Source organism: Cervus canadensis, chromosome 3 (genome assembly GCF_019320065.1).
Source record: "Cervus canadensis isolate Bull #8, Minnesota chromosome 3, ASM1932006v1, whole genome shotgun sequence".
NCBI classification, from domain to species: Eukaryota; Metazoa; Chordata; class Mammalia; order Artiodactyla; family Cervidae; genus Cervus; species Cervus canadensis.
Genome location: NC_057388.1, coordinates 73,033,944 through 73,061,715, shown reverse-complemented (window position 1 = coordinate 73,061,715; position 27,772 = coordinate 73,033,944). Strand labels below are relative to the sequence as shown.

Sequence of the window (27,772 nt, the reverse complement as noted above, 5' to 3'; positions counted from 1 at the left end):
ATGACCTGTAATGAGGCAGAGAGGTTTGGTAGAGAAACCCAGATTACAGCTGAGCTGGAAGGGTGAGTGGGGAGAGCAGACGCAGCTTGGAGTTGTGGAGTGTCGGCTGATTTGGGGGCAGTGGGCACCATCAGGAGCAAAGTGTCCTGGAGGGCAGACAGCAGAGGACACCCAGCTCTGTAGTGGGGCCCAGGAAGGGAGCAGGGTGTAAGCCCAACTCTGTACAAACTGTAGCGTTCTCGTCTACTCAGAGCATTCCTCAGATTTTTATATCTATCTTAAGTGTTTGTATTTTGGATAACATACATTCACATGATTCAAAATTTTAAAGAATTTCATACAAACACACACAAAAACTTTATCCTGAGAAGTCCTCTTCTCTCCCAGATACTCTGTTCTCATGCTCCAAGGCAGCCACCCTTGCTGGTTTCTTGTCTGTCCTTCCAGAGAGAGTCAAAACATATACAACTATTTTTTTTCCTTCAGCCATTGCCCCGCCCTCCTTTTTTTTTGTTTTTTAACATAAACTAGAGCACACATCTTACACTGGTCTGTATTTTTCTTTTCTCACCCAACACTGTATCTTGGAGATCAGTCCATTCCAATACATAAAAAACTTCCTTGTTCTTTTTTTACAGTTATGTAGCATTCCATTTGCAAAGTATTCCATAATTATCTATCCAGCCTGCTATTAACAACATGTACTTTATATTCAGTCTTTTGCTGTTACGAGCAAGGCTGCAGTAAACCTGAGTCATTTCATTTGTGTATGTGCTTTGAAAATGAATTCCCCCCCATCCCCAACAAAGAATATTTGCATGTTAAATATTTCCAAGCTGCTCTCCGTAAAAGTTGCCTGTTCTCCTCATCCTCCCGCAACATATGAACATGGCTGTTTTCCCATGCCAGCCAATGTGAGGTCAAACTTACTGATTCTTGTAAATGAGTGAAAAACATTAGATTGTCCTTCCTGATTGTTTGCAATCATCATGCCCGTTCCTCGAGTGGGAACCCAGCACTTGCCCTCATACCTCCCACCTTGAAGTTCCATGGTGATTTTACACTTTCTTCTACCCTCCTTATCTCAAAACAAAATTTTTCTTTCTGAGTTGGCAGAGCATGTGTTCTTAATCTCAGAATCCCATCATCTAATCTCTAGCTCCAAACACTTAGCTTCTCTGCATCCAAGACAGGGAGAGCAGGCTCACTTTGTGACGATAAGTTGGTCCCCAATTAAGTTTTTGAGTCACTTTGCTGTTCTGTCTGTCCCTGTTCTGCTGTCTTGAAGCTATTCCTGTTCCTTTGTTCGTTAAAATGGCACCTCTACAGGGCTGGATATATAGTGCATTTTATCAGAAGTTCAGGACAGCAGGGCATAGTGAGACAACTGAAATGGAATTTTAGACATTCTAGAAACCTGTTGCCCACCCCTCCGCTGGGCATATCTCACCATCTCCTTTCTCTCCATACTTCAGCCTCCTCATAATCTACATACACATTCCCCTTTCTACTCTTTCCTCCCATTTTCTCTGCTTTCTGCAGGTTCTCACCCTGAAAGTTTTAGCTACTAAATTGCAGAAGAGTTTAGCCATCTCTTTGACTTGTTTTTTTTTTTTAGCATTGTCCCACTCTTTGTGACCGCATGGACTATACAGTCCATGGGATTCTCCACACCAGAATACTGGAGTGGGCAGCCTTTCCCTTCTCCAGGGGATCTTCCCAACCCAGGGATCGAACCCAGGTCTCCCGCATTGCAGGCAGATTCTTTAACAACTGAGCCACAAGGTTTAGTCTCCTTATATTTGGAGATTTTCCAGTTATTGTTCTGTTACTGATTTCTAGTTTAATTCCATTGTGGTCTCAGATCAGACACTGTATGATCTATGTTTTTTTAAACTTGCGGAGTGTATTTTATAACCCAGAATGTGGTCTGTCTTGGTGAATGTTTCGTGTATGCTCGAGGAGAATGCATCCTACTGCTGGTGGGCAAAGCAGACTCCCGATGTCAGTTTTGTCCAGTTGATGGGTAGTGTTGAGTGCGAATGTGTCCTTCCTGATTTTTCTGCCCGTTCAATCTGTCCATTTCTGTTAGAGGGGTGTGGGAGTGTGATGCAGCTGTGACTTTGGATTCATCTGTTTCTCTCCACAGTTCTTTCAGATTTTATCTAATGTAGTTTGGTACCCTGTTGTTAGGTGCACACATATTGGACCTTGTTATGGAATGCCCTTCTTGCAATTAACATAGATACTCCTGCTTTCTTTTGTTTATAATGTTAGCATGGTATATTTGTCTCCATCCATTTACTTTTAATCCATATGTGTCTTTATATTTAAAGTGGATTCTTATAGGCAACATAGAGTTGAGTCTTGATTTTTGGTCCCCTCCAACAGTCTTTATCTTTTAATTGATGCATTTAGACCTTTAACATTCAAAGTGATTACTGATATAGGTGGATTAATATTTGTTATTGTTTTCTATTCATTGACTTTGTTCTTTGGTCCTATTTTTGTCTTCCACTCTTCTTCTGCCTTTTGTGATTTAAACTGAGTATTTTATATGGCTCCATATTCTCTTTTTTCTTAGCATATTGGTTATACTTCATTTTTTAAACTTTTTTGTTGGTTGTGCCAGAGCGTGCGATATACATTTACAACTAATTCAAATCCACTTTCAAATAATAACTGTACCACTTCACAGGTAGTGTGAGTACTGTAAAATAACAATAATCCTGTCCCTTCTTCTTGTCCTGTGGATCAGTGCTGTCTTTCATTTCACTTATGTATACGCATTTACATAAATATATACATAAGCATAAATAATTCAGTACTTTGTTGCTGTTATTATTTTATCTAGATCAATTAACAATAAGAAAAGTAAGGTTTGTATTTTACCTTCATTTAATCCATCTTCCTTTCTTTAGGTAGATCTGAGTTTCTCACCTGTAATATTTTTCTTCTCTCTAAAGAAATTCTTTTAATATTTCTTGCAAGGTAGGTCTACTACAACAAATTCCCTCAAATTTTCATTTGTCTGAGAAAGTCTTTATTTCTTCTTCACTTTGGAAGGGTAACTTCACAGGGTACAGATTTCTAGGTTGGTAAGTTTTTTCTTCTTGATGCATGAAATCTTTCACTCCACTCTCCTTGCTTGTGTGGTTGTTGAGGAGAAGTTGGATATAATTTTTATCTTTGTTCTGTAGGCAAGGTTTTTTTTTTCCCTCTGGCTTCTTTCAGGACTTTTTTCCTTTATCTTTGCTTTTCTGTAATTTTAAAATGATATGCCTAAACCTCATTTTTTGGGGCAGGGCATTTATCCTGTTTGGTGTTCTCTGAACTTCCTAGATCTGTGGTTTGGTGTCTGACATTAGTTTAAGGAGATTCTTAGTCATTATTATTTCAGATATATCCTGAGTTCTTTTCTCTCTTCCTTCTCTTTCTGGCATTTTCATGGCATGTGTGTTAACACCATTTGTAGTTGACCCACAGTCCTTGGACATTCTCTTCTTTTTTAAGTCTCTGTTCTCTTTGCTTTTCAAGTTTTGGGGGGTTACTATTGAGATATCATCAGTTTTAGGGATTCTTTCTGGTGCCGTGTCTAGTCTACTAATAAGCCCATAAAAGGCATTCTTCATTTTTGTTACATTGTGTTTGATCTCTAGCATTTCTTTTTTATTCTTTGGCAGGATTTCTCTCAATTTCTTACATTGCCCATCTGTTCTTAGATGTTTTCTATTTTATCCATTAGATCCTTATCATAGTAATCACAGTTGTTTTAAATTCCCAGTCTCAGTAATTTCAACACTCCTGTTATGTCTGGTTTTGATGCTTCTGTCTTTCTTCAGATTGTGTTTTTTGTCTTGTTATGGCTTGTCATTTTTTCTTGGTCTCCAGACATGATGTATCATATGAAAGGAACTGCTTTAAGTGGGCCTCGCATGGTGGGGAGGTGTAGGGGAGGGGACACATTCTACAGCCCCATGATCAAGTCTCAGTCTTCTGGTGAGCCTGTGGCTCTGCACTGTGAACCATAGAAGTATTTTTCAGTTTATTTTTCTTCCCCTCTTAGGTAGGGGAATATGGCTAGAGTGGGCTAGAGTTGGGTGTTCCCCTTCTCCCAAATGGAATTCTAGAGTAGCCTGGAGTTTTGTACAGTTGACCCTTGAACAGTACCAGGGTTAGAGATGCTGACTGTCTGTATAGTTGAAAATCTGCCTATAGCTCATAGTCCACCCTCCATACACATAATTCCTCCATATCCAGAATTCTGCATCCACAGATTCAACCAGATTATCTAGTACAGTGATAATTTAGTATTGAAAAAAGTCTACATACAAGCACTGTTCAAACCCGTGTTGTTCAAGGGTCAACTGTTTTTCCCTACCCTGCAATCAGTTAGGGTCTAATAATACCCCAGCAGGTTAGGGTCTGGTTAACTAGTTTCCTGTGAGGGCAGTCTCCTTAGGAAGTACTAAGCCCTGGTATATTTCAAGAGTGATGCTTTTACCCAGTCTTGTTGGAAACCTGAGAGGAAATGTCTCCAGTATTTACTGTGAGAAGCTGGTCAAGCTCCTGGAGGTAAATGTCACGAAATTGAGAGGGTCTTCCTGTGACTGGGTCCCTCTGGAATTTTTAGGTCTCAGAGTTGCCCACACTGAGCCCCCGGTCACTCATCTGTCACAGTTCAGGCTTTCCTACTGGTTCCTGCTGTGGTTTCCACTCTTGAGTCTCTTCTCCGCCAAGTTATTCTCTGCATTAGTCCCTCTGTTTTCTCCAGTCGTGGGGGCAGCAGTTTGCCTCATGTTCTCACCTCTCTTAAGGATTCTAGAGGAGTGAGTTAGTTTTTCAGGCTGTTTAGCTGTTTATTTGTCAGGGTAGAGCGGCAACTTTCAAGCTCCTTACATGTGAAGTGGAGAGCCGGCTCCGTTCGGATCCGGGACCTTCGGAATCCACATGCTTCCTCGGCGTTCCTGAACCTGATTGGCTTCGTGTCCAGGTGGCTTTGCTTTATGCCCTGTAATTCCCCGGGAGCTGGGTGCAATGGATTAGGGTTCTCCAGACCCCAGAGAGAGCAAGCCAGCTCAGGGGTCATTCCAGGGAACTGTGCAGGGTCAGCCCCACAAGATCTCAGACAGGTCTGGGAGCTATAGAGTGCTGGCCCTGCAACTGGGATGTGCAGTGAGTCATCCTATAGGGGACTGCAAAGGCTGAGGTGGGGGAGGTGAGCACCGGGCCTGACGGAGACAGGAGGGGCACAGTGAACACACGTGGGTTGGCCTGAAAGAAGGCTTGAGGTGTGTTCCATCAGTTAACCATGCCAGCCTTCCCAGGGCCCTGGGCTTTGTAAGCCTGACCAGTTATTTGACCTCAATGCCAATATCAACCTACTTGACAGATACAGAAGCTGAACCACAGAGAGGTTAAGTAATTTGCCTGATGTCACACAGCTGGAAAAATCGAAGAACTGAACAATAGCGCACATCTATCTGATTCCAAAGCCCGGCTTTTAAGCACCATGTATTCATTTCCCCTATAATTCTGAACCCCGCTTTTAAAGATTATCATTTATCTCCTGTAACTCAGCCAAAACCTAACTTTCACTGCTTTTCTTCTCCCCTTACTCACCCTTAGCTCCTCCTTGACCCCCACCACTTCCACACACACTACTTACAAAACTCACACTGTGTAACGTCAGTTATCAGCAGTCATTGAGAACCGGAGGTGGGCCCTGTATCAGCCCAGGCATTGGGGCAGAGAGCAAGTCAGGCAGGTCTCTGCTTCTTAGTGCTTTAGAGAAATCACCTAAATGTCAGTACTTAGACAAGCGTAAGTAACCATCATGATGGTCCATGTAGAGGTTCTTTCATATTTTAATTTATGGGACCTGCTTTCTTCCCGTTTGTCTGTCTTAGAACCTAGCCCTTCCTTAAGGACTTAAAGTGAATTTGGGGGCACAGAGGCAACCCAGAAGTGCTGGCAACCTGCCCTTGGTCAGTCTTCCCATCCCAGGAGGATTCTGAGGGAGCAGGACAGATGGGAGACTTGATATCACGATTAGCAGTACTGTTCCTCCCCCTGCTCCCCTGCCTGCGTCTGGGGTCTCATGTACAAGGGCTCCGGAATGAAGGGGGGCTTCTGCTTCCCCATCAACCTTCCTCTGCCAGCTGGTGCTATGCCTAACCTACCCAGGTCCCATAGGATGGCCAGTTCACCCTCCCTTCCTCTCGCTTTACCAGCCCCCTGCTGTTACCACACTGTTCCCTTGCCACATGCTCTGTTCCTCACAACCTACCTGCTGAGACCTGTCACCTCCCCAGGAACCCTCTTCTGAAACCCTGAACTAGGTGTTCCTTGCCTTCCTGGAATCTCCCACTTGTACCCCAGCACAGCATCCCTCCGGTTATTTTTATTTGGCCATGCTGCATGGCGTGTGGGATCTTAGTTCCCCAACCAGGCATCAAACCCGTGCCCCCTGCATTGGAAGCACAGAGTTTTAACCACTGAACCACCAGGGAAGACCCCACCTCCTGTTGGTCTTGTGTTGTGGTTATGTAGTCTCTTCCTCCCTCTATCAGACTGAGCTTGCTAGAAGCTGAAGACTTTAGTTCATGCCCCACTGTTGCAGAATCCAGTAATCGAGAAACCCAGCACCACACTTGGAGAATTGGAGAACTCAAGTTTATTATGCCGGTGGGCCCAGAGGAGTTAACGCTCTGAGCTCCGAGCAAAGGGGTTACAGAGTTTTTATAGACAGACTATAGTGGGCAACTCTAGCTGCTACTAGGCTGGTTTAAGGGGTTTCATTAGCACGGGAACAGCAGTCAAGATGGGGAGGGGGATGCCAGACCTTTACATGGACAGGCATGATTAAGCAGGTTGGCAGGGTTGGGCAATTGCAAAGAGCAGGACAAGGGTGAGTGAGATAAGCTCCAGTTCCTGGTGTTGTCTTTCTGAGACTACATGACCTATGTGATCCAGACTTTGCAAGGAGCAAGCTGAGTTACAGGGGCAGAACGAGCAGGAGGTTATGTAAAATTTTAACTTTTCCTCTTCACCACATCTTCCCTACTGGGAAGGCACAGGGAGGCAAGCGGGAGGCATTGGTCAGACCAAGCAGTGCAGATGGGTGGCCCCCACAGGAAAGAACCTACCAGGATGTTCTTCAGCAGCCAAACTCCCCCAGCTGCCCTCTGGCTGCTGCCACTCAAAGGGGCTCTGCGCTGCCCCAAGCCTCCTGCCAGCTGCCCCGTTTCCTCTGTGACAACCTTTGTTGGAGGATTGCTGCTCTGCTCCAGCCTCAGCCCCAGGGCAGCCAGGACTCTCAGCTGTTCTAAAGCAGGGGTCCTTCTCACTGTGTGGGAGTCAGAAGGCTCAGGCTCCTGTCCTTCCCCTACTACCAGTGAGCTGTGGAGGCCCTGCCTCTCTGGGCTTTGTCAGCTCGGCTATAAAGGAGGCAGTAACGCCCGCCTTCTGCTTGACGGACACAAGGCCGTGATGTCCGTGGAGGAGCTCAAAGCCCCATAGCACTGTGCCCCTCAGAGGTGTTAGAGTCTTGGATCTGGATTAGGTTTGGTAGTCCTAGTGTCTGGCCAAGTGCTTGGAGCTGGCAGTGACCATAGAGATTACTTCTTATGAGATAACAGGAGATCTGTTCTTTTTATTTTAGAGATGACATAAATTCAGAGGCTCCCACGTTGTACAGGCTGTTAACAGGGGTAGCAGGACTCAATGCCAGTTCCCCGATTCCTTACTCTGTGCTGGAGGTTCTGTCTGTTACTCTGTGCTGGAAGTGCCCTGGAAATGAGATGGGAGAAACTGCTTTCTTCATTTCCAAAAACTGATCACCAGGACACTGTTGGGAGCTGGGGAGCAGGATGGCGCTCATTTATTGTCAGCCGATGTTCTGCCTGCTTTGAGTTCCACTTGTCTGTCCTTCTCAAACAGACGAGAGCTGGGGAGCATTGATGAGGTGCCACAAATTTCTCTGGAAGATGCTCTTTCCAGTCAAGAGGTCGAGGTTGCTTTTATCTGCAGTGAGAGCTCCAGCCACGAGGACTACATCAGGTGGGTGTTCAAGTCCTCACCTTGCACAGTAGTACAGGACAGTGAAAATACCTGGGCTGACATCTTACACAGGGATCTTAATAATCAGTGGGATGGATCCAGGACTTTAAAAAATGGTTATCAAAATGTTAACTCTCACTATGGGTTATAAAGATATAAGGACATGAAAAATATAGTAGAACTAATATTTAGTTCACCATAATTTAAAACATTAGACACATTAAGAATTAAAGTGCTTTATTTCATTGTAAAAAATTTATTGAGAGTAGTTTGACTAGTGCCTGCCTTCTTAGAACCTGCCTACAATGTGGGAGACCTGGGTTCGATCCCTGGGTTGGGAAGATCTCCTGGAGAAGGGAAAGGGTACCGACTCCAGTATTCTGGCCTGGAGAATTCCATGGACAGAGGAGCCTGGCAGGCTATAGTCCACCGGCCACAGAGTCAGACACGACTGAGCGACCAACATTTGCTTTCTTTTCAGCGTATAACTTAGGATATGGAGCCAGTGTCTTTTTTGTGTCTTGGAGAAATGCCATATTCTTTCAGCTTCCAACATTTTATCCTTTGCACTTTAAACAACGTGAAATCTCTCTGAGAATACCTCTAGGACTTCTTTAATAGGAAGTGTTTTTTGCCATGAGATGATTAAGGAAATAGTGGTGGCCTAAGATTGGGGAGGTCGCATTATATTCATAGAGAGAAATGAAATGTTTCCCCCACACATACCCTACCCCCTGCTCCACCTTTGAATGCAAAACCTAGAGCTCTCCAGGCATTTGGTGGAATGGAGCCTGGAAGGAAGAGCCCCATGGAAGACCTGGCAGCTGACAAGGGGTGCCACCTGCCCCTGGAGCTCAGCTTTCTGTTTAGGTCCTGACATTAAACTACAGCTACTTCCACAGTGTGGTTGCCCAGAAGTCAGCTGCTCTCTCTTTATCACACTCACTCTAAATGTGGACAGAAGCACCTTTATGTGGATCGTGGATCCCCTTTTTGGCACCAGAGAAGACCTGAATGAAGTTATCATATAATTCCCATACTTATCGATGTTTGTCTCCTAGAATATCTGAAGCATAAAAGCCAGACTTCTGAGCATAGCACTCTGGGTCCTTCCTTTACATCCGACTCCCAGCTCCTCTTAGGACTTCGTTTCTCTCTCCCTCCCCTCCCCTGCCACACAGAAATGCTGAAATTCACACCATGTCTCAATGGACAAAGCCCCATAAATGCCCAAGCCCCTGCCTATGCTGCTCATCGTGAAACACCCTCATCCCCTGGCACCTGGAAAATGCCTGTTTACACTTCAAGATGCAGTTCAGAGCCTTAGTGAAACGTTTTCCAATTGCCTCAGACAGAGCTGGCTGCCATAGTTTTGTAGTCTTTATTTATAGCTCTCATGTGGTAATGGAGCTAGTAGAGGTGACAGAATTCCAGTTGAGCTATTTTAAATCCTAAAACATGATGCCGTGAAAGTGCTGCACTCAATATGCCAGCAAATTTGGAAAACTCAGCAGTAGCCACAGGACTAGAAAAGGTGAGTTTTCATTCCAACCCCAAAGAAAGGCAATGCCAAAGAATGTTCAGACTACCACACAATTGCGCTCATCTCACAAGCTAGTAAAGTAATGCTCAAAATTCTCCAAGCCAGGCTTCAACAGTATGTGAACTGTGAATTTCCAGACGTTCAAGCTGGATGTAGAAAAGGCAGAGGAACCAGAGATCAAATTGCCAATATCCGTTGGATCATCAAAAAAGCAAGAAAGTTCCAGAAAAACATCTACTTCTGCTTTATTGACTACGCCAAAGCCTTTGACTATGTGGATCACAGCAAACTGTGGGAAATTCTTATTGAGATGGGAATACCAGACCACCTGACCTACCTCCTGAGAAATCTGTATGCCGGTCAAGAAGCAACAGTTAGAACTGGACATGGAACAACAGACTGGTTCCAAATCGGGGAAGGAGTACATCAAGGCTGTATAATGTCACCCTGCTTATTTAACTTTAATGCAGAGTTCATCATGAGAAATGCTGGACTGGATGAAGCACAAGCTGGAATCAAGATTGCTAGAAGAAATATCAATAACCTCATGCAGATGACACCACCGTTGTGGCAGAAAGCGAAGAAGAACTAAAGAGCCTCTTGATGAAAATATAAGAGGAGAGTGAAAAAGTTGGCTTAAAGCTCAACATTCAGAAAACTAAGATCATGGCATCTGGTCCCATTACTTCATGGCAAATAGATGGGGAAACAGTGGAAACAGTAACAGACTTTATTTTTGGGGGGCTCCAAAATCACTGCAGACAGTGACTGCAGCCATGAAATTAAAAGACGCATGCTCCTTGGAAGAAAAGTTATAACTAACCTAGACAGCATATTAAAAAGCAGAGACATTACTGTGCCAACAAAGGTCCATCTAGTCAAAGCTATGGTTTTTCCAGTAGTCGTGTATGGATGTGAGAGTTGGACGATAAAGAAAGCTGAATGCCGAAGAATTGATGCTTTTGAACTGTGTTGTTGGAGAAGACTCTTGAGAGTCCCTTGGACTGCAAGGAGACCCAATCAGTTCATCCTCAAGGAAGTCAGTCCTGAATATTCATTGAAAGGACTGATGGTGAAACTGAAACTCCAATACTTTGGCCACCTGATGCAAAGAACTGACTTATTGGAAAAAACCCTGATGCTGGGAAAGATTGAAGGCAGGAGGAGACGGCAAAGACAGAAGATGAGATGGTTGGATGTCATCACCGACTTGATGAACTTGAGTTTGAGTAAGCTCCAGGAATTGGTGATGGACAGGGAGGCCTGGCATGCTACAGTCCATGGGGTTGCAAAGAGTCAGACATGACTGAGTGACTTTCAGTCACTGCCCAAGGACTGCAGCACACCAGGCCTCCCTGGCCATCACCAACTCCCAGAATTGGGAACTGACTGTGGTAATAGACAATTTACCTGTTGACATGGCTGTATTTCTCCTCCAGAATAACTGGTAAATAGTACCTGGTTGGATATGTCATTGGATGAATGGGTGAATGTTCAAGTGAGCACATAACTAGAAAACCTTTCTCTTACTGCTTAGTAGAAAATAGCATGAGATGCAGTTCGTCCTCCCCATCCCCTGGCCCTGACTCTCATCTGCATTCTGTCATGACATTTGCACGAAGACTTGTGTGCATTTTTCACAGTCTGTCATGCAGGGTACTTAAACAAAACTTAATTGAAGTGCATTTTATCTGTATTTATCCCTTTTTCCCAAAGGCAATTCCTGAATGCTGGAAAGCATGTCCTTGTGGAATACCCCATGACACTGTCTTGGGTGGCAGCTAAGGACCTGTGGGAGTTGGCCGAGCAGAAAGGTGATGTATGCTCTGTGCATCTGGAGCACACACCCTCTTACTAAGAATTCCTGCCTCTAAGACTTCTGTGGTACCATCTTTATGCCTTATAAACAACCCTGTGTCAGATATGTTACTGGTCCTATGGGTCCCCAGCCCAGCCCCCGTACTGTAGGCACATAAAGAGCCGGGGTGGGGGTGTGTTTGTGGAGGAACAACAGGACAGAGGGATGGGTGGGAATTTGCAGGCTTTTGTTCAAGACTTACCAGCTTCTTTTACTCTAATGAAAAATATTAATTAGCTTCCACTTATGCTAATATTATATTATCTTGCTTTTATTCATGTGATACTTGTATTGCTAATGGAAAAATGCCTAGTAGGGTAATTGATTGATGTGCACAGTTTATAGTTTTTGTTGTTTCTCAAGAGGAGCACCATTTATTAATACTGGGAACTTGGAAACTCTTCTAAGCATATGTTATTTTGCTTAGTTCTCTTAGAAATCCTTGGAGGTAGGTATTTTCTCTAGCTTATGTATAGGAATCCATGGCTCAGAGAAGTCAAAAGTTTTTCTACCAGAAATGGAGCATAACCTTCAAAAATTGTATGCCTGTAACTTATAAAATATTGTACACCTACTATACTTCTAAAAAAAGTTTTGTACCAGGTCACAAAGCTAGTAATATGACCACTAAATGAGAGGTGGAGATTTTATTTCAATCCTTTTGGGCTCTGAAGTCCCCATTTTTCCCTCTGAGCCTTGCTGAACACCACAACTAGAGAGAAGCCTACATGCCACCACTAAGACCTGATGCAGTCAAATATAAAGAAATATTTTTTAAAAGACATATAGTCCAATGGAATAGAATAGAGAGTCCAGAAACAAACCGTTGTGTATATAGATGGTCAAGTGATCTTTGACAAGGGTCTTTGAGATCACACAATGGGGGAATGGACAGTCTCTTTAACAGAAAGTGTTGGGAGAGATGGATAGCCACATGCAAAAGAATGAGTTGTACCTTTACCTTATACCTTTTTAACTCATACAGCCCTAAATTTAAGATGTAAAACTATAAAACTCCTGGAAGAAAATGTAGGGAAAAGCTTCTGGACATTGGCCATGGCAGTGATTTTTTTCTGGATGTGACACCCAAAGTACAAAAGCAAAAGTAGACATGGGATTTTGCACTAAACTAAAAAAAGCTTCTACACAACAAAGGAGACAATCAACAGAGTGGCAAGGCAACCTACAGAATGGGAGAATGTATTTGCAAATCAGGTAGCTGATAAGGGTTAATATCCAGATTATATAAAAAGCTCTTAACACTCAACAGCAACAATAAAAAACCTGATTTTAAAATGCACAAAGAACCTGAATAGGTACTTCTCCAAAGAAGATTTACAAATGGTCAAAACAAGCATACAAAAAGATGCTCATTGTCACTAATGATTATCACACTGGAGAAAGGCCTCAAGAGTACACTAAATGTGGGAAATATTTTACGAGCAAATCTGTTTGAACACTGGAGAATTCACACTAGAGAAAGGCATAGATGTACAGGGAATTTTCAATTTTCTTGTTCAGTATAGGGTCACTGGAGGAAACTGAGGGGCCATCAGTCTGAATTGGATCTCATTTCCAAGTGCTTCTGAGAGCAGCCTGAATTTTTCCCTTACTCAAATTAGAGATTATAGGGTATTGAGGCACTATTGAAGGGCGTGTTTTTCTCAAGTCTAAAAGAACCATATTTCGTGATGTCCACAGTTCTTTGAGCTAATGTTGCTGTTTGTAAGACCGTTGGGTCCAGGGAAACCGTAATTGGTACAGAAACTTACGTGGCAGCTGGTAAAGAATCCACCTGCCAGTGCAGGAGACGCAAGATGCGAGTTCGATCCCTGGGTCGGGAAGATCTCCTGGAGAAGGAAATGGCAACTCGCTCCAGTATTCTTGCCTGGAAAATTCCATGGACAGGGGAGCCTGGTGGGCTACAGTCCATGGGGCCACAGAGAGTCAGACACGACTGAGCAACTGAGCACACATCACTAATGATTAAAGGAATGCAAATCAAAACCGCATTGAAATATCTCCTCAAACCCATGAAATTAGCCACTATTAAAAAAAACACAAAACGAAACTGGGACTTCCCATTTGGTCCAGTAATTAAGATTCCAAGCTTCTATGCAAGGGGCACAGGTTTGGTCCCTGGCAAGGGAACTAAGATCCCATATGCCATACAGTATGGCCAAAACAAAACCAAAAAACAAAACAAAACAACAAATGCTGGTTAGAGTGTGGAGAAATTAATTAGAGCCCTTGTGCCCTATTGGTAGGAATATAATATGGTTCAACCACTCTGGAAAACTGTATGGAGGTTTCTGAAAAATTTATAAATAGAATTACCATATGATCCAGCAATCCCAGTTCTGGGTATTTACTGAAAAGACTTTAAAGGATTTGGAAGAGATATTTGCACATTCTGGTTCATAGCACATTATTCACAATAACCAAGAAGTGGAAACAACTCAGATGTCCATTGATGAATGAATGAATAAAGAAAATGTGGTGAATATATACAGTGGAATATTAGTCAGCCTTAAGAAAGAAGTGAAAAATAAGAAAAAAAAAGTGGAAAAAAAAAAGAAGTGAATCTTGTCACAAGCTACAACATGGAAGAATCTTAAGAATATTATGGTAAGTAACATAAGCTAGTCACAAAGAGATTATATGAAGTATCTAGAATAGTGAAATTCGTAGAATCAGAAAATAGAAGGATGGCTGCTTGGTGTGGAGGAATAGAGGGAGTTATTTTAGTTAGGTACAAAATTTCAGTTTCGCAAAGTGAAAAAGTTCTAAAGATCTTTTGTACAACAGTGTCCTTATAGTTAATACTACTGGACTGTATACTGAAAAATGGTTAATATGTAAATTTTATATTATGTGTTTTACTACAATTTTTTAAAAAGCTAAATAAATTTAGAAGAATCAGAGCAATCAAAATTGAAGAGAGGATTTAACCTCAAGTGGAATTTTGATGCACAATAATTGAAAGCCCCAAATGCAACATCATTAGTTTAACAATTTGGGCAAGTCAAAATACGTATCAAAGAATACTAAAAAGCGCAGATCTTTTGTAAACCTAATTTTACAGAAATACATTAAAAAATTATTTTGTACAGAAGTGTTCATGCCAACATTTTAAGAGCAAAAATTGGCACACAAATTCAGTATTCAAAAGAGAATGGTTAATTATGATATTTTCATCTGATGAATACTATTCAGGCTTTAAAAGTCATAGATTCTTACTGTCATAAAAAAGGTACATGATACATGACTAAATACAAAACAGGTTATAGAACTACATGTAGTTTCACTTTAAAACAAATATAGATGTGTGGACAATTTGTTTTAATAGTGGTTATTTCTTGGTAGTGGTATTTTGGATTATTTTATTTACTTTCTATTTTTCTTTATTTTTCATGTTTCCTATAATGAGCATAATTTGTTTTAATAATATGAAATAACACATTTTTAAAAATTGTTAAGGTACTAAATTGTATATACAGTGTAGCCCCCCAAAACAAAAACAAATTTTAAAAAGTTACACTTAATTTGGACAAATCACTAGAGAAATTTAAATATTTAATGTAAAGGAGAGAAAAATTAAGATATATTAAAAGCTCTCCATAGAAAAAGAAAATAAATTTATGTTATATTGCTTCTGCTGGTAGGGGGTAGAATTATAGAGATGGAGATCTCACCTTCATACAATAAAGAGTTTTCTAAGAATCGTAACTGTTCCAACATATTTACCCAGGACGCCATAGAAAATAGTTTCAGCATTGGGTATCATATAGTTGACGACTACTTGGTTAAGGGTACTCTTTGCATTTTAAATATCACAAATAGAATGGAAAATCATATTTTTGTTTTCATGGGCACACATAAAATGAATCTCTAGCCCCATCTGTTACCCCACCAATCAGATGGGATAGCTTGCCAAGTCTGACTTATTTAAGCAACAAGTGAGATAAGCTTTTCTAGCACTTGTGTCGGTGGTTAAACTAGTTACAAATCACGAACCCTATGACACAAGAATTTCTGAGAAGTACGTTTTATTTCTTCTACAAAAATAGCTCTGAACAGGCTAACACCAAAACCACTGAAGAAATTAAATAATAATTCTGGTGTTCATCTGATTATCTGAGTTTTTGTAATTTGAGATAGAATTTCCTTGTGATAAATTCAGAGATTTTAAGTGCAGAGTTGAATGAGTTTGGACAGAGTATATACCCATGTAATGATTACTCCAGTCAAGATACATAACATTTTTATTATTCCAGAAAGTTCCCCAGTGCCCATGTCCTGTCAGTCATTTATACCCACGGTGACATTGATTGTCTACTACCAAACTTCCTTTCCGATTATCCCTCAGCTGGGATCTGAGACCTTTCCTGTATTGCTTAAATATCAGTGTCAACATCACATCATGTCACATATACCGGAGGGGGAAAAAAGCAAAGGAAACAAAATGGCAACAGTGATGAACTGGTAGCATTCTGAGTGGTTTCATTTTTTTCTTTATGCTCTTTCACATTTTCTCAATTTTCTACAATGACGTGAATTTACATTTATACTTTAAAAATAATTTTGTTTCTACCGTATGATCACAATCATGAAAAATAATTCACAGCAGAATGACAAAAGGGAAATAAACCAATATCTTAGTAGTGGTTCTTTCTGGTAAATAGGATCATGGTATTTTTACTTCTCATTTTCCTCCCGAATTTCAAAACACTTATTATTTCTAAGATAGACAAAACACCCTATTTTGAAAGATGAGGCCAAAATGGTTCTTGAGAATTTCATAAATTACTAGTTATTTTAGAAAGCTGCTGAAATATGTGTGAGAAAATGAATGAGTTGAGACTTCAGGTCCATTAATTGCAAGCTGCCCTTTCATTTTCTCCTAAGAAGTTCTTATTTCATAATCCATGATTGTTTCTGGCTTGCTGTCATATTTTTGTTGCTATAACTATTTGTTTTGTTGAAGATTATTAATTTGAAATAATAACAGACTTACAGAAAAGTAGTAAATATAATACAGTACAGAGAACTATTTTTTCTTGAATCATATAAGAGTAAATTGCCCAACTGATTCTGTAATAATTTCATGTGTGTATCTTACAAATAACACAGTTGATGATAACTGCCTTTTTCACTCCATCCTTGTCATGACAGGGAAAGTCTTGCATGAGGAGCATGTTGAACTCTTGATGGAGGAGTTTGCATTCTTGAAGAAAGAAGTGGTGGGGAAGGACCTGCTGAAAGGGTCTCTCCTCTTCACAGGTCAGTCCTTGGTGGGATCACAGGTCATGTGTAACTGGTAAGGCGGGGTGGGGTGAGGTGGGGAGGCTGAGTTCTTTCCTAGCTCTCTGGGATGTGAACTTGGATTCATTTCTACCAAAGAGTCTCTGCGGGCCGATTTAATTTTCCCAAATAGCCACAGACAATAAAAGTATCTATTTTGCTTCTTTCCTCAAATGAGATTTGATTGCTTGGTAGGCCTTGGGTAAAATATGTGTTAGAAGTCTGAAGTGCATTTATACTTTTGGCCCAGTTGATTAAGCAGAAGCTTCTCTCATGAAATCCTGACAAATTGGAGATTATATTCCACAGGTTAAAAGTGAAAGCTCTCTTTGAAAAAGGACTGAGAAAAAGGTTCCTTGGAGAAGAGAATATTTTTATACTTCTCTATGCAGCAAATAGAATATGCATAGCCCCTTCCTTCCACCAACAAGTTATCAGAGCATTAGCTGCAGCCAAAATATCCGATCTACTATATATTCAGCCATTTATGTTGGTCTTTCTGGGAGCACCTCCATTAGCAGTAGGAAATGAACAAGCTAGAGCCTCCAGCTCTGCACCCTAAAGCATCTGGGCTACCTTTCCCAAGGACTTGCATTACAGGAAGGAAAGTCTGACATTGTCAAGTGGGAAGATCATTCATCTCTTCACGAATTTCCAGAAAATACAGTGGAATCTCATTTCAGAATCCATCTTCATCCTTTATTGTATTCCTTTTTGTATGTTTTAAACTCTTTATTTTATATCAGAGTATAGCCATTAAACAATGTGTGATAGTTCCAGGTGGACAGCAGAGGGACTTAGTCATACAGATACATGTTTCCATTCTCGCCCAAACTCCCTTCCCATCCAGGCTGCCATAACATTGAGCAGAGTTCCCTGCGCTTACAGTAGGACTTTGTTGGTTATTCATTTTAAATATAGCAACGTGTACATGTCGATCCCAAACTCCCTAACTGTCTCATCCCTGCTCTCTTCCCCACTGTAGAAGTTCATTCTCTAAGGCTGTGATCCATCTTCATCCTTTAAAATGACCACCTAATGAGCGTTGTGGCAACAAATAATAATAACCATTAATCTGCACAAGGAATTGTGCTAAGTATGTGACACGCATTATTTCATGTTAAGTCATAGGATAATCCCATAAAGTGGGTATTCATTACCCCTGTCATACAGATTTTTTTTTAAGGAAGCTCAGAGGTGGGTACCTTCACAAAGTTGACCCAACATTTATGACTCTGGGGCTCAGATTTGTGACGGCTGCTCAGTCCTCTGCAAAGAGCAGGAGCAGACGGGAACCAGCCCAGAGGGAGCTGCGTTTCCTGTGTAAGTGTGACACTTAGGTCCTAGTGATTTCAAAGCATGTTGTCTATGAAACTTACAGTCTTGGTTTGCTATTATTTACCTTTTTTTTTGATTTGCTTGTGATTTTCTTTAGAACACACTCATAATTATGAGTTGTTTTAAGTCAGTATCAAGTTACAAAAAAAATCTGTGGTTTAAAGATCAGTGAAACAGATATGAAATCTTATAAATTCAAGTTATGTTTAAAATTTAGACTGGGAACAGAGGGGAGCAGCATCTTGACCAGGTTTCTCACCCAGATCCTCTTCAGAATGTACTGTTGTACCTGAGATGATAGATATTGAAGTCTAAGAAAACACCACTGTATCAATTTTCTTGATATTGGTGTAGTCTATAGGTATTACTGTTTTCTTCACAGCTATCATGATTCCTTCGCCCTCTTATAATTTACACAGTTATATATTTATAGGAATATAGGCTTGCAGGACTAAAATATGTTAATTCTTCTTTTACTTCAAGTTACTAAGGGAATATATATGTATATGTGCATACCATATATATATTTGTGTATATATATATATACACACACACATACACACACGATATATACACGTTAGAAGACTGAAACATTTTTCTTTCCCTGTGGACCAGATAACCTGCAATTTCCAATGAAATATTTTATTTTACCAACAAACTGAATTTCAAAAGCAGGAGCAAAGGGAGACATTTTTCTGAAAGTTTCCATGAGAATCATCTCGGGTACCCCCGCCATGAGGCCAGGTTGTGTGTCCTGATCCCCAGCCACATCTGCTGGCTCCCTGTCACCCCTAGTTGTCAGCCTTTCCCCTCCAACCCCCGCCTTGTCTGTGATTCCCCACAGCTGCCCCATTGGAAGAAGAGCGGTTTGGCTTCCCTGCATTCAGTGGCATCTCTCGCCTGACCTGGCTGGTCTCCCTCTTCGGGGAGCTTTCTCTCGTGTCTGCCACTTTGGAAGAGCGAAAGGAAGACCAATATATGAAGATGACCGTGTGCTTGGAGACAGAGAACAAAAGGTAGGTCGGGAAAAGCTGTGAGGAGGGGGCAATATAAGGACATCCTTATGGGTTCATGAGGGAGAATTTGGGGAGACCCAGGGACCTGGACCCCCACCCCCGACTCCAGAAGAGCCATCTGCTTCTGCAGTGGGACAGGTGCTGAAATTTCGCTTATGTTTCTTCACACCATCCTCCTAGTTGTCCCATAAGGTTAAGAGAAGCATACAGATCTGATATGTTAGATATATTTAGATCAGAAGAGCCCCCAAATGGCTCACAATTAAATAATCTGGCAGTCAGAAGCGCTTTACAAAGGAGGAACACTCTAATAATGAAGATGCCCCAGGGAGCTCCCTTGGAATTGCGGCATCTAATTCTAATTTTCCCTATGGGAGCCCTGGAGAAGGAAATGGTAACCCACTCCAGTATTCTCGCCTGGAGAATTTCATGCGACAGAGGAGCCTGGTGGGCTATAGTCCCTGGGGTTGCAAAGAGTCAGACATGACTGAGCGACTCAGACACAATACACAGATAGCAATATCTAAGCCACACAGTAAGCAATATCAGATACAGGAGCAAAAGTCCAGTTACATCTGTGACCTGCATTCATTCCAACATTTTATTGTGAAAGTTGCAGGCATTGGTGAAGTTTTTTTTTTTTCCATTTATTTTTATTAGTTGGAGGCTAATTACTTTACAATATTGTAGTGGTTTTTGCCTTACATTGACATGAATCAGCCATGGATTTACATGTGTTCCCCATCCCGATCCCCCCTCCCGCCTCCCTCCCCACCTCATCCCTCTGGGTCTTCCCAGTGCACCAGCCCTGAGCACTTGTCTCATGCATCCAACCTGGGCTGGCGATCTGTTTCACCCTTGATAGTATACTTGTTTCAATACTGTTCTCTCAGAACATCCCACCCTCGCCTTCTCCCACAGAGTCCAAAAGTCTGTTCTGTGCATCTGTGTCTCTTTCTGTTTTGCATATAGGGTTATCGTTACCATCTTTTTAAATTCCATATATATGCGTTAGTATACCATATTGGTGTTTATCTTTCTGGCTTTACTTCACTCTGTATAATGGGCTCCAGTTTCATCCATCTCATTAGAACTGATTCAAATGAATTCTTTTTAATGGCTGAGTAGCACTGGTGAAGTTGAAAGAACTCTGCAGTGAGCATCTGTACAGCTACCACCTAGATCTTGCCATTAACACTGTACTCAGCTTGCCTGTATCATGCCCAGCTCTTTATCAGCTTTATCACATCATACTGTTGTGATGTTCCCCAAATACTGATTCTTTATTTTCCATACCGTCTTTTTTTTTTTTTTTCATTTAAAAATGTTTAAGAGACTAAAATAGTACAAAGATGTTCAGGTTGAATATAAGGTCATACTGAGGTGGTGTCTGTTGGTTGCTCCATTGCTAAAGCCTCCATTTGATCCTGGTTTATTACACACCCTGATAATTCTTCCAGTTGGGTAGTAGTGATACTCTTTGATTCCCAGCATCTTCCATAAACAGCCGTCAGTCCATAAATGACAGAAAACGCAATGCCAGAAATAATCACTAAATGTTTGCACATTTTACTTGAATATCCTTGATGTGTTGTTTTTCGAAACCAAGTCCTCTTGGTCCATTTGGGAAACCAACATCATGATGGGTCCCATCTGGTTTGAAATGCAACTCTTTCGCCAGCAAATGCCCTTCAAGATAAGAAGCTTCATAACAAGTCTTTTTAAAACATTAGGAGCCTCTGTGAGTTGTTTGCAGACACAATTCCTTAAGTTAGAGCCGCCTTCCAACAACATAGTGGAACAGAGCAGAACCGCAGCAGGGGATGAGGAGGTGGGGAGGCATGGCCTCAAAAGGTCACAGTGAAAGGACCAGTGAGACCGGGACCGTTGCCTGAAGCCCTGTTGTACAAAGTGCTAGTATTTGCTGACGTTCACTGAGTTCTCGCCAATGTGCCAGGGCCTAGCGCTTTTACAAGAATTTTCTCATATAATCTTTATACCAACTGTTGGAATGGGCACTATTATGATCACCTGGTAATTATGATCACCCGAGGCTCAGAGAGGTTAAGAAACTCACCAAGGGCACACAGCTAATAAATGGTTATGTGAGAATCATGCTCAAGCAGCCTGTCTGCAGTCCCCCAGTGATCACGCCTTCTCCTCCACAATGCAGAGGAAGGGCACGAGAAAGCAATACCATTGAGAACACATCAGGCCTTGTCTTTCCCTCATCCTTACCTATCAGTGAGGTAGGTATCGTTCGCCTCAGGCCCCAGATCATCCAGGAAAACCCAGTGCAACTCACTTCCAAGCCTGTGTTCTTTCCATTTTACTAGCAGTTTTCAAACTTTGTAAAAATAAGCATTCAAACACTTTTTCAACCCAGTCCTATATACAAGAGGTGCACATTTCCGTCCTCTTGTTGAAGCTGGTTGGTAGGGCTGGGACCAGAGCCAGGTGCATCCCCCACCCTCTCGTCTTATCAGAAGTTAGAAGAACAGTGTTAGAAATTGCCACCTCTGCTGTGCTTGAGACACATGCTGACTAGAGGAATATGGCTGTGGGTGTACACCTTCCTATGGAAGGTGAGAAGTAAGAAGCATTTTTGCAGGTGGTCAGAGCTTAGGCTGGTGAATGCAGATATTTGTAAGTGGAGGTTTCCAGAGAGGACCAGAGGAGCTGTCTGAGTCCAAGCTTGTGGTTTGGGTTGGGATGCCTGGAGCTAAGAGCTGTCCAAGCCCAGAACATGGGTGGACCCGGGGCCACCTTTAGCTTCACTCTGACAGTAAAGTCCTAACAACTGATGTCCTCACTTAAATATGTGAACAGGGAGACTCCCCCACGGTTAAGACTCCCCACTTCCAATGCAGGGGGCGGAGGTTCAAGCCCTGGTCAGGGAACTAAGATCCATATGCTGCATGGTGCAGCCAAACATATATATATATACATATGAACAGGAAACAGCATACCAAGTTTTGAGCAGATGGGACCACAAAAGGAGGAAGTTTCTCTGTTCACATCTCTCTTGATGTTTCCCTGTGTGTGTGGGTGTTGGCATGCTTCCCCCTTTATGTACTTCACATCTTTTTCTCTTAAACATTTTACTCACTCTCTAGCGTAGGTCTCGGTAAGCTGAGGGTTCCTTTACCCTGAGCTTCCTGCAGCCCTCAAAACAATCTTAAGTGATCAGTTTGGGCCCCTTTCTTGCAACCTCACACCTTACATGTTTTTTTTGGTTTTGTTTTTGTTTTTTGGCCATGCCACACAGCATGTAGAATTTTAGTTCCCTGAATTTCCCAACCAGGGGTCGAACCCGTGCCCCCTGCATTGGAAGTACAGAGTCTTAACCAAGCTGGGCCACCAGGGAAGTGCCCCCATACCTATATATTTAGCTTTATTATGTGCCATCCCTCTAGAGGCAGAGAACAAAAGGTAGTTCTGCTTTGTCCATTAGCAACACTGGTCTAAACTGCCCATCCTGGGCCTGCCTGACTACAGCCTGCGGGGAAGGGGGAAGGAATCCGAGGAATGGTAATGGGAGACAAGACCCTGGTGCCTGCTCAGGATTAACCCTTTCCAGTTCATATCACAGCCGTCCAACCAGATTGCCTTGTCCTTGACCCTGACTCAGCCCTGTAGGAGAAGTAAGGGCGGGAAGGCAAAGAGAAGTAGCCAGAGCAAGTCCTCTTCAGACTTCCTGAAACTTTGTTCCCAGAAGAAGGAAGGAAAACTGTATTATGCATATATGTGTGAAGAGTTTGAATGCAGGCTATCCATATTAAATTAAAATTGGAAAGAGCTTGAATATTTGGCAATAATAGTAAATGAATTATATAATCAGTTGTCCATGATGTGCAGACAAAAGTAATCATCATAAGCAGTATCTGTAGGATGATATTTTTAAATAAACATAGTCAAAAATTAGTTATACCTTAGGGTTAATATGCCACATACATATAGACAAATGCTTGAAAGGACTGTCTCAAACTGAAGAGGTTTTTATTTAGGTGAAAGAATTATGGATTTTTTTCTTTTTCCATTGTAAAAGTCTTTAAATCAATGCTGTATTGCTTTTAGAATACTTTTTAAAGCAGATTTTGTATTTTTGCTGTCATATTATTCAGTGAAGCTTCTTTAGATCAAAGGCCTAATTAGGCTTCTCTGTTTCTGATTAAGCAGGTAAAACAGTTATTATCTACTTTAAAAACAGAAAAGATAAACCCAGAGAAAGGAGAAACTTTAGGGAAGTGGGGCCTGTCCCATCAGGACTGGAGATTTTTGTGAGTGCTGACCTTGGCCTTGACCTGGGGGGCACATGTGAAATGGAAGCAGATACTTTGAGAGCAGGCAGGGAGTGTCTAGTCTTTTCTGGCATGTGCGGGGGATCACAGATCTCTTTGAAAATGGGATGAGAGCACTCTAAGAATTCTTTCCCATAAAAATGCACATATACTTGGAAACAACAGTTTGCTCCAGAATCTCAGGTCTGCATCCTCAGGGCTCAGGGTTCAGTTCAGTTCAGTTCAGTCGCTCAGTCATGTCCGACTCTTTGCAATCCCATGAATCGCAGCACACCAGGCCTCCCTGTCCATCACCAACTCCCGGAGTTTACTCAAACTCATGCCCATCGAGTCAGTGATGGCCATCCAGCCATCTCATCCTCTGTCGTCCCCTTCTCCTCCTGCCTCCAATCCCTCTAGGGCTCAGGGTAGAAAGTCCTAAATAATGAACTGATATTCACACCAAAATCATTGCACAGATTCCCCTGCCTGGTGGCAAAACTGAATAAAAGGACCATTGGTCAGTTGCCAACAGTCACCTGTGGGAGGCTGGTGGAGGTCGGGATGCAGCAGCTGCAGGAGAGATGGGCTCACGATGAGGATCTAGCAGGGGGTGCTCAGGTCCCCTCAGTGAAATTAACACTGTGCCTCCTGCCTCCGCAGCCCGCTGACCTGGATTGAAGAGAAAGCACCCGGCCTAAAGCGAAACAGACGTTTAAGCTTCCATTTCAGGTCTGGGTCCCTGGAGAATATGCCCAACGTAGGCATCAATAAGAATATTTTCCTGAAAGATCAGAATATATTTGTCCAGAAACTCCTGGGCCAGTTCTCGGAAGAGGAGCTGGCTGCCGAGAAGAAACGCATCCTGCACTGCCTGTGGCTTGCAGGAGAGATCCAGAAACACTGCTGCTCGAAGCAGTGAGGCGAAGGGGCAGTGCTGCTCTGCTCAGCAAAGCCGGAGCCTGATCTTTATCGAGAGCTGACCTTTATCTCTATTCTTACCATTAAATGTGTCTTGGGTAAACAGGATTTGCTTATTGTCACCAGCTATGTTGGGGCCTCCAGTGGGGGCCCCTGTGGGAGTGAAAGAAACCAACAGCTAACTTTGGTTGAGCGGCGCTAAATGCTTTAAGATGCCTGGTTTCACTCACGCTTCCCAATGGCCCTGCCAGATGAGTGTGACCAGATATGTTTTCCTCAGTATCTTCGAAAACCTTATTTGAAGTCATCCAGATAGTAAACAGCAGAACCAGCCTTTAAACCCCACTCACACCCTAAATCACCAAGAAACAGTGCCTTGAACCCTCTTCCCTGCCTTGGAAAAGTCAGTCACTCAGTTGTGTCTGACTCTTTGAGACCCCATAGACTGTAGCCCATTAGGCTCCTCTATTCATGGAATTTTCCAGGCAAGATAACTGGAGTGGGTTGCCATGCTCTCCTCCAGGGGATCTTCCTGACCCAGGGATCAAACCCAGGTCTCCCTCATTGCAGGCAGATTCTTTACCATCTGAGCCACCAGGAAAGCCTTCTTTCCACCCATATACCCCCCACCCCTGCCCTGCCAAACTGGATGGTCATGCCTAGTGCTGGGGATCCTAAAAATGAGTAAGATGTAGCCATTGCCTTCAAAAACTCAATGTCCAGAGGGAAACAGGTCACATAAACTGGTCATTGCAGGTGGTCCAGAGTGCTCCTGGCCATCTGGAGAAGGGTTCGGGGAAGATGTCCATACCAGGTCCTGATGATGAAGAGGTCAGCCGTATGAAGGTCAGAGGAGGGCAATGCTGGCTGGGAGCAGGGTGAACAGAAAGGAGTGAGGAGCAGCCTGGCCAGTGCCCTGGGGCATTGGGTCTGAAAGTGGGAGTCCCAGGGAGGCAGATCTGATGGTGAGGGCCCTGTAGACCAGGTGAAGGGCTGGGGAGTTATTGGGCTGTGCAGAGGCACCAAAAGGTGTTACTTAAAGCAGGAGGGCGAGGGTGTGCATGGTTAGGTTTCTGGTTTAGGTAGAGAACTAGGAAGGCTGCCTGGAGAGGAGAATGGAGACCCAGGAGGAGGTGGCCAGGGGAGCCACACGTGTTTGTAGCTGCAGCCCTTGGCTCCTCTGGACTCACGTCCAGTTCTGTCTGCTGACCTTGAGGCAGAGTGGAGTCCCAGGAAGCTGCTCTTTCGTTTCACTGGTGGCCCTGTTGCATCTTCTAAGCTGGTGTTAGCGTCTTGCTTCTGTCAATGTCTCTCTCGGTTTGTTCCTGCTCCCTACTTGCCTTTGTGAGATTTAACTATTTTGGAATCTGTGAGATGGAGGCAAACTCCATTTTCTACCTCTGTTTCTATCACTCCATCTCCTTAGTTGGTAAAGCAGGCAAATATATTAAATCTGAGAAAAAAAAATCCTTATTCTTTCATTTGCCACATGAAATAATTTGTAATAAACATTAGCCCACTGGTTCTCTTGTTTTATTATCCACATCAAATGTTGCTAAAGGCCAGGAAATATGGTATCTGTTTTTGTATGCTCAGCTGCATCTGTAAGTGTTACAGATTCGATGACAAACACAGTGCTGTGGTCTCTCCCATTTGGGCTTCTTAACTCGACTGTTTCAAAATATTGGCCCTGTTTGATATTGGAAGTAGGGTGCGTATCAAAGAAAACCAGAGCTGGACAGTAAAGTGGTATAAGCTGATTTTTTTCAGGACAGTTGTAAAAGGGGAAGAGAGACCTCAGTACAGAACAGGACTCGATTCTGCACAGACCATGGGCAAGTGGGGATTTATAGCCATGAGCAGGTCAGTGGATGAAAAATCACTGAGAGGAAACATCAGGTATGAGGGGGTTTTCGACTACACTGACTTGAGATGATTCTTGCCAAAGGCAGGCTGGCAAGATCAGATATGAAGGGTAAGGGATGAGGAATCTGATCTGAGGGATGAGGGTTGAGGAATTTATTAGGATTCTTGCTAAAACTGGGCAATGGAAAGACAGATGGGGAAGCCAGAGGTTGAGGTCTAGTTGAGCGGAGGGTTCAGAGCAGCCTGACTAAACCTGGTCCAGGAAACAGTCTTTGTCGTGGGCTATGTGATTATTAATTGATATTGATAGCCACTCTACTCCAGCTTGTTTTGTGTTTGGTCAAGAGATTCAAAATGAAAATATTCATTAATTGTACTAACTGGAAGGAACTGCAAAGGGAGAAGGAAGAAGAGAGGAGAAAAAAGGCAAGAGAGAAGAGAGAGCAGCGGTCTCACTCTTCTGTTTACAGCTGCCCTTGGCTTCTGGGGCATCTGGAACCATCCTGGTTTCCCACCCCACCGCAGCTGCTCCCCACTGACGCCTTTCCCAAATATTTTCTCCGAAGGCTGCACTCCACCCTCCAATCACAGCTCCTCACAGAAGAAGCCACAAGTAGAATCTGAAAAATAGGACAGGGACTTCCTTGGTGGCCCAGTGGCTAGGACTTCATGCTTCCAAGGCAGGGGGCCTGGGTTTGATCCCTGATCAGGGAACTAGATCCCACACGCCATAAGTAAAAGGTCTTGCATGCCACAAGTAAGATCTGGCACAGCCAAATAAATATTTTAAAATATATAATAAAAGCTTGTGTAGGGAGAAGATTTTCTAAGTGAGAAGTCAGAGAAGGCTTCCCAAAAGAATATGCTGAAGCCTATGGAGGCTGAGAAGGACTCGCCGCAGGCACATGCAAGCGAGGGAGGACAGGGCATTCCAGGCAGAAGGAGAAACATGTACAAAACCTGTGTCCAGCCAGGCCTGAGGCCAGCCCTGCCCTGGATGGAATAGGTTCAGGTATCTGAAGTTCTTTTTGTGAATTCCAAGTGGCTTTAACCCTAGCTTTATTTTTTTTTAAGTTGTGGGATGAGAATTATCTACTAACATTGGAAAGTCTCTTTGACTGACATTTAACAATATGAATTATTATTGACTAAGCAAGCAAGATGCGGCAGGCCTGGTGCTAAGAGTTTTACCTCCCCCAGTTCACTTACTCTTGTCATTTCCACACAAGGACTTTTCATTCAACTTTTTTTAAACAAATGATGAAACAGACTCAGAATTTAAGCCACATGGCCAGGTTCCCTCATCTAAGTCAGCAATGTGCAGCCTGCAAGCCACATCTGGGCTTGCTGACTGTTTGTGTAAAGACTGATTGGAATACAGTCACATTGGTGAGTCATTGTGACAGTAGTTGTGTGGCCCATGAAGTTGAAAGGATTTGCCATCTGGCCCCTTACGGCAAAGGTTTGCCGACCCCTGTTCTGGGTGAGAGAGCCAGTGTTGAGCTCTAGGTTCCTCTGGCTGCACTTTTCTGTTCAGTCCCCACGTACCCCATCATGTCAAGGTAGAAGGTAAAGCCACTGTCAT

General features: G+C 42.8%; 1 protein-coding gene across 1 annotated transcript; it reads left to right on the top strand.

Annotated features, from left to right (window-relative positions):
• On the top strand, nt 1–24,424 carry BLVRA (biliverdin reductase A). The gene is made up of 7 exons (XM_043462339.1): nt 1–62; nt 4,871–4,993; nt 7,942–8,061; nt 11,321–11,418; nt 16,638–16,745; nt 18,949–19,120; nt 24,064–24,424. The coding sequence occupies exons 1-7, from the start codon at nt 1–3 to the stop codon at nt 24,320–24,322; spliced, it is 942 nt and encodes a 313-aa protein (XP_043318274.1). The 3' UTR covers nt 24,323–24,424.
• Nucleotides 24,425–27,772: the final 3,348 nt, after the last annotated feature.

Bases quoted from the DNA above. Each gene is read 5' to 3' on its own strand.
- BLVRA (XM_043462339.1), top strand. From the start codon at position 1: ATGACCTGTAATGAGGCAGAGAGGTTTGGTAGAGAAACCCAGATTACA. The intron at 63-4,870 runs GTGAGTGGGGAG...TTTATTTGTCAG, and splicing joins ATTACAGCTGAGCTGGAAGG to GGTAGAGCGGCAACTTTCAA. The intron at 19,121-24,063 runs GTAGGTCGGGAA...CTGCCTCCGCAG, and splicing joins TTGGAGACAGAGAACAAAAG to CCCGCTGACCTGGATTGAAG.